The following is a 7,494-nucleotide window of genomic DNA, read 5'->3' as shown; positions in this document are numbered from 1 at the left end:
TGACTCACTGCCTTCACAAATACACAAACTAACGAGATCATCTCGCCTCATACACATCCAGAGCAGATGGCAGTTATTCTCAGCATCAAAGAATTGTTCATACATCCGCAAACGACTCACATGTCCATTTATTCCTCCATCTATGCCCACCACTGCATTAAATGCAAGCCTACATGCATCCCTGATACGCTCGAGTGACTTCCATGTACACAAATTTCCCTGTTGGAGAATGTTTTCTATGTCACTGACGTCAATAATTCAGTGTAAAAAAAAAAAGAGGGAAAGCCCTCATATGAGATTCAAAAACATGTTTTACATTCACGGTATCAGTTAGTTTGTAAAGGGGTCTGACAAGGTATGATTTTGTAAACTTAACCATTTTAGGGATGATCCATCTGTAGCCTTGTGATGCCAAATTTCCATGATTAACATCTATTTATCTCTTTTCTTGTGTGTGTTTCCTCTGTCTGGTTGTAGAGCTGCGATGCTGTGATGCACCTTCTCTCTTATGTGCATTGAACATCAGTAACATTTAAATCACAAAAGCTAATGTCAGGTCATAATTCCCACCTGATCCATGAATCCATTGAGGACCGAGAGATGTTTTGCAGGATAAGATGCAAATATGTTGGCTGTGGCATTTGCACCAGTCACTGCAAATTCTCCGTTAGTGTAGTCCATCAGAGCATCTGTTGAAAAGACGATACAACAAAGATAAGTCAATGCAATCACTGCCAACCAGCTCATCTTCTATTTGCATTATTATTTAGTAAGTCAGAAATGAAAACAGCATCCAGAGGCTGTGTCATGCAGCCGGCTCGCTACATCAGCTGCACAACGTTACGCAATTCAGCGTTTCAGCATGAACAGAGATCTGAGTTTCCCCATAAAATCGGACAGTCCTCAGTGACGACATCCACACATTCACACCCACCATAGTACAAGCCATAGACGACGCCGGATCCAACAAAAGCCCCCAGGAACTGCGCTGCCACGTACACGGGGAACTTCTTCAGCGGCAGCTTCCCCAGGATCACCATGGCCAGAGAGACCGCAGGGTTCACGTGGGCTCCTGGAGCGATGCAGCAGAACCACGAGTGAGTCACGTTAACAACACAACAACAGGCAGGGCAGCGTTTCAGAGGAAGAAGAGGGAAACAGCCACAAATGGAAGTAATTAAAGAAATACTCAAAATGAAAAAGAAAATGCTCAAAGCCTCAAAGCATCTAGTTTGTTATAACTCCACACAGAGAAAGACAGTGAGATGTAAGTGTTTTCGCTTGAAAGGTGACTTAAAAGACTTTTCTAATGATTTAGACTCCTCTATTTCTGTCGGACCCACTATAGGAAACTATGAAAATCAGTGCAGCAGAACCAGCCTTCACTTCTCCCTGTAAAACAGACACTTAAATGAGTAATCCCCTGATTCAGCATTGTACTCTCTTGAACTCAAGATGCGAAACAGAGGCCATGCCATCGCTGCTTTTATTCCCCTCACTCCTCTTCCTTTCAAAGTGTCACGTGGCAGTTAATCAAACCAGTTTTTCTTTTACTGTCAACAAGATTTTATGTGTAAAACTGGTGGAGTTCCTCTTTAAATGATCATTTTCTTTTATTTGATTGAATAATTGATTAACGAATCGCTTCAGCCTTAAATCAAGCATCAAACATCTGAGAGCAAGCTGTGACGAATGATTTTAAGAGTCTCTCGCGTCCTCTCTAACGAGATGAGGTAAACTCAGCGGATTGAAACAGCCAGCGACGGGCTCTCTGATCGTTCCTTGTGGTCAAACCCTCTGGTCCTCATTCATTCATTCATCCATTCGTTCACTCATTCAAAACTTTTGAGGATACTCTCCAACAAAGGGCACTGGGTTTGTGTGCCTTCAGAGTCTATGTGTTTTCCTACATTCTGCATTGTCCTAAAGAGGCGTGTTTGAACACATTCCAGCCAATTGTTCCCGGGCTGCGATGGCAGTGTGGGGTCATTTATTTAACACTCTGGGATCTTGGCTTTGACCTCGATGTGGTAACACCACTGGGGGTATCAGCCATGCGCCCATTGTTAATCTCCCCATCCTGTTCACAAACACTGACCACGACAACCAGCCAGACCTGCCTGTCTGAATTGCATCTGACATAATCTGCCTGAATCTGCTTAAGGCACACGTAGACTGCAGGTCATTAGAGTGACCATGATGTGTCACACTTACGGTACACTGTCATCTAAAATCTGAGACTACAAAGTGAAAACAATTGTGTTTTCTTCTCCTATGGGGCCGCCCTGCCAGGGAAGCCTAGAAAGCCAGGCTTGTCACACCTGACCCCCCTCCTCTCCAGAGACCCATGCCCCAGTAAAGCTCATTAGTCCAATACCTATGATCATCTTCAGAGATGTCGTTGGACAGAAGCTTCCCACTGAGCCGTGGACCCCAGGGCTGAATGGCCCAGTCATGCAGCAAAAGCTCTCCATATATTAACCTCCCTGTCCTCGGGCTTTTCTGCTGCTCTTCTGAAGCTTTACAACTCGTCTTATTAAACATGCAGCTCAAGTACAACTGAGCCGTGAGCCTGGATGATCACAACAGCCATCCCTAACAACAAATTCATGTTTTAATTCAGTCTGAACATTTTCACTGAGTGGTGTTAAATAAAACATATTACCACTAACATACCTACATACATGACACAAGAACTGCAGCACGTCTTCATGGAATGGACTTTAAAAGTTTTTATAGAATAATTGTGTGGTAGATGAGAAGACTAACACCACGACTCTGTCTGTTAAATATAAAGCTACAGCTGGTCTTTTAGCTTAGCTTAGCACAAAGATGGAAAACAAGGGGAAACAGTTAGAATGACTGTCTCACCAAATGTTATTCTGAAAATCCATCCACCAGCACCTCCAAAGTTCAAATTCACTCATTAACCTGATTTAATCTGCATAAAAGTTTAAATTATTCATCCAGAATCAGTAACTTCTCTCCCAAGTTGTCAACAAAATCCAGAAACATTCACACATGTACCCTTATAAATCAGAAAACAGTATTTTTTACATGTTAATTAAACAGCTTTAGCCCTGCTGACTGTTTCCTCTGATTTTAAACTCTTCATTTCAGTAGTTATGTTGCCACCAGATGCCACAACATCTATACAGTATCTTGCTTTATTAACACCTCTTTCTCCTCTCAAGAGTAACTGAGTGACTACACCGCAGCTCGCAGAGTCTCCACAATGCGACCCCTTGACATACTTAACGCATTAATTGCTGATTAATGGACACTCACCATTTTGGCTCAGAAAGCCGCAGAGAAGCCCTGTGACATTTAACAACTATCCCCTCCTATCCCTATCATTGCTGGCAGAGCACAGAGGGCTCTTCTTGCTGTAATCCTCCAGGAATGTACCAGATAAAATCCCATTTGGACATCAGGACACAATATTTGCAGCCCCTGAGCACGTCCCGACTGCTATTACACTAAATTTCAGCCCACTGGAGAGGGTAATTAAATAATAACTCTTAGTTTATTCTCCAACAAAATCTACATTGAATAATTCTTGCCCCCTGGATGAGAAAAGGAGGCATGTTTTCTGTTACTGCAAACCCAGACCAGAGTTTTGCATGTGAACATGTTGGAGATGGAGACACCAGTGACACGGAGTAACCTGGAGGAGAGAGACCACATCCACCACCACAGATTGATCTCCACCGCAGACAAACACTGAACCTTTGTCACCAGCTTGTGTTGAAATATTATCTAATAGTTTTTGTTATTTTATCAGAGAAGACACCTGAAGTCATTAGAAAACAATCTGACGACAAACTGGCGTGGACGTGCTTGCAGGCAGGACTGACACACAGCAACAGTTTTATTCATCAATTAGTTGTTTAAGCAGGTTTTCTTTGTAAGAAGCAAGTCAAATATCTATTAGATGTTGTGCCATATGTCCTCTTTATCTTTTATCTCAATATCTTTGGGTTCAAATGAAATGTCACCACTTTCTGGGATGTCTGTAATTTCATTAACTGAAAAAAAAACACGCTCAGAATTCAGTGATGACACAAAAGTGGCTGATTCAGAGCTACAAAGGGTGCGAGCTGCTGCACACGTGGCCAAACTCTTTACCTGACACTCCCCCGGCCATGTAGACGGCCATCATGACTCCCAGAGTGAAGCCGACGTGGATGGTCAGCGGCTCCCCGAGAGCCCCTTTACTCAGCACCGTCTGGGCCACTGAACCACATCCGAAGAGCTGGGACACAGACGGGGACAAAGACACAAAGAGTGGAGGTAGAAAGGCTCATTGTTTTCAATTATTCCAATTATACCCGCCATTAACACTAGCCCACTTGTCCAGCAAACAGACAACTTGTCCCCGAGCTGGGGATTCGAAACAATAACTAACCCACCCCCCCCTCATTCCTACTTCTGAGGTAAAAGGCACAAGTGAATTAGAGGGAGAGGAGTGTTGGGATGAGGGGCAGTCATGCAGGAATAAAAAGGGCTGTTGTGGAGGCTGCGATGTGGCATTAAAGTGCTGTAGGAGAGGTGACAGGTGGAGCTCAGGGTGGAGGCGAGGACACTCCAAACACATGAGCAGGAAACTAACATGTTTTTTGTTTTTCATTAATTCAAAATTGTGATGCAAGTATTTAATTATGATTATAAAAGAAGTGTCCCACCAGGGTTTTAAGAAGCAAATCACTCACATCTTGTTATGGTTCCTACAATAAAGTCTGCCAGCAGCACATTACAGCTGAGCACATGAAAGAGAAAGTGTGTGATTTGCGGAATAATGTGTCTGCTAATAGAGACATATGAGAGACAGCAGCCAGAGTCCCCAGAGACCCGGTTTGACACCTTATTAGCATACTGGTCCGCAGCTTTAAAGCGGCTGTTTAAGCCTGATGACAGGTGCAGAGGGAGGTACTCACTATCAGGACGAATATCCCCAGAAACTCCGCCAGGAACTCCTTTATGATGTCCCGCTCCAGGCCAAATCTCTCCTTCAGCTTCCTCTTGCTCTCATTTTCCATTTTTTTTTCTTCTTTTCTCTTTTCTTGATGTCTTCCTCCGACCACAACAAACAGCTAACAGCGATGAGGGAGGCTGTGTGGAGCTGTCGGCCAGGTTTGTCGCCTCCTACTCGCTGACAGGCGCGTTAAGCTGTGCGCCTGTTCCCCTTTATAACCAGCAGAGGTCCGCTTTATGAGCGTGTGGCTCCGTGGGTTCGTCCAAACAGACCTGCCAGTTAGGACAACATGGCATTCAGAGCATGTTTGCATCCATGTTTTATTTTTTTTTTAAGTTGTTGTTGTTTGAGATGCATCACCAACGTTGGTCTGAGAAGATTCTAAAGTGCCTCTAATACATTCAAATAGAAAAATAACCCTGAAGGTGCAGCACGTTTTGGCAATCAGATAAAATCCCTCCAAAATTATATGATTCTGTCTTAAAGATGACTAAATTTGCAGCCACACAATGAGCAATGTGTGGACTAATGGGAAAAATATTTCAGTTAATTCAATTAAAAATTAAAAATTCCACTAAATAAACGTGTTGATTTTTAATTCCATTAAATTCCTCTGCAAGATCTCAGCAACACTCTTTGCTTTAATGAGCTCTAAAGTCTTTATCAGCCAAACCAGACTAAGGCCTGTAAAGCAGACTTTCTGTTTTTCATGCAGAAGTCAAACACACAATTAAATTAAACTCTTTGCACTGGTCATTCCAAATTAAAATCTAAAATACACGTGTTTATTTTTATTTTTATTTTTTTTAGGGAGTGCATTAGAAGGTTTGATGAGCAGAATATTATTTGGATAATTTTTTCCCCCCATTTTCTTCTTCTTCTTTTTTTTTTTTTAAATCACAGATGTGTGGACTGTGTCTGGGCTACAGTGTTCATATTTTGTAAATATTGAAAAAAATAATTACAAAAAATAATAATCAGAGAATAACTTAAATTGTGGTTTTGAAATCAGCTGCAAATGGTCGATCTGTCTAAATTTAAGTATATGTGTATATATTTTAAATATATTGTTCAAATTATCTGAGCAAACTGAGGAGAAAAAAAATACAGATGTATAAAAATCACCAAATAAATTCTAGTATAAGAATGAGATAAATATGGATCAGCTCCACAGAATACAAGAAGCTAACTTTGCTGCAGTGGTTAATATAGACTAGGTACTTTAATTTATTTATTTTAACATTTTATTTTATTTAAATCAGACTCAATAATTAAACGCTTTGTCTATTATCTGTATTTGCAGCAGCTGCACTTTAATATGCATCAATAATCAGCCCACCACCGCAGACAAACATGAGAGGCCACAGAAAACTTCCTCCATGTGCAGGTTTGGTTCTTTTTTATAAAAGAAAATTTGGATAAAGTAACAACAAAAATGTATTTCACGACTCTAAAATCTCACCAACTCTGCACCAGTTACTCTTTAAATATTTTAAAAGTACAATCGGGGGAAAAAATTATCAGAAACTCTCACGTTTTCTTTCCTTTTTTCTTTTTTATTTGCTGAACGGTTCTCACTCACCTTTCTTCCTGTGAGACCAAAAAAAACCAAACAACAACTTTCCAGTCACTGCATCGGTCATATTCCTTTATTTAATCCCGGTTAAAGACGCTCCTGTTGAACATTGCAGGGCTGCTGGTGGATGTGTGACCCTGCGAGCAGCGTCCGAGGCTCCCTTCATCCAACAGAGGGAGCTCCATGAATACATTTGAAGCCCGGCTCCGGTCACACCGGCTCGTCTTATCTCCTGTTCGCTGCGCGCTGTGAAAAGGTGAGGCGACAGGCCGAGGATGGGATGTTTTCAATCCATTAATCAGTGTCACCGTTTTCTGGCACGTCGTCTTTGATGTGAAACAGACACTTGGAGAGTGTCGCCCATGCTGTGAAAAAAGGCTGATGTGCTGATGGAGAAAAAGCATCCTCCGGGGGGGGGATTTGCAAATTATGGAACCGACATCTGTCTCCAAACTCCTTTGTCCTGCCAAAAGGCTCAGATTATGAAATCCAGAATTTAAAGGCAGTTTAAAGAGGATGGAAAGGCGTTAAAAGTAGACCAACATGTGTTCCCTCTGGATTCATGTCCTGGGTTGTTTCTTTACCTTTCTGGTAATGTTTAATCCCCTTAATAACCTCCTCATTTGCCCCTTTAACTTCTCACTGCCTCCACATGGAAGTGTGAGGACATGCATTTGCTGTGGATGTGTTAATACATGCGTGGATTTGCTTTAATTCCTTCAGTTTTCTTGAGACAGGCTCGCTCTCGGTTAATTAACGGATGTTTATTGGGGGGTTTAAAGGAGGCGCTGGAGGGAATTATCACCTGCAGGACAAATCTGCGCCAACAACACCCCGCAGCAAGCAGCAGCAATCCCTGCAAGTCCCGCATTTACATAACATCCCAGGCCGTGGGGCGGTTGTGTTAGGCAAATCAGACCTGTGGGCGACAGCGAGCCCTTTA

The 7,494-nt window shown here is 42.3% G+C and overlaps 1 protein-coding gene across 1 annotated transcript in view; it reads right to left on the bottom strand.

Moving 5' to 3' along the window:
• The window catches only part of aqp9b (aquaporin 9b), a 16,303-nt gene extending 11,264 nt beyond the window's left edge, over positions 1–5,039 (bottom strand). The window contains exons 1-4 of the mRNA XM_008300443.1: positions 4,938–5,039; positions 4,129–4,255; positions 935–1,072; positions 571–689 (exon numbers count right to left, since the gene is read on the bottom strand). Of these exons, the coding sequence (XP_008298665.1) occupies positions 571–689; positions 935–1,072; positions 4,129–4,255; positions 4,938–5,039 (486 nt within the window). The remainder of the gene's footprint in view (positions 1–570; positions 690–934; positions 1,073–4,128; positions 4,256–4,937) is intronic.
• Between the last annotated feature and the right edge of the window lie 2,455 nt (positions 5,040–7,494).

This window comes from Stegastes partitus, unplaced genomic scaffold (genome assembly GCF_000690725.1).
Source record: "Stegastes partitus isolate 25-593 unplaced genomic scaffold, Stegastes_partitus-1.0.2 Scaffold1542, whole genome shotgun sequence".
NCBI classification, from domain to species: Eukaryota; Metazoa; Chordata; class Actinopteri; family Pomacentridae; genus Stegastes; species Stegastes partitus.
The sequence above is the reverse complement of the archived record's forward strand: the minus strand, read 5'-3'. Positions and strand labels throughout refer to the sequence as shown.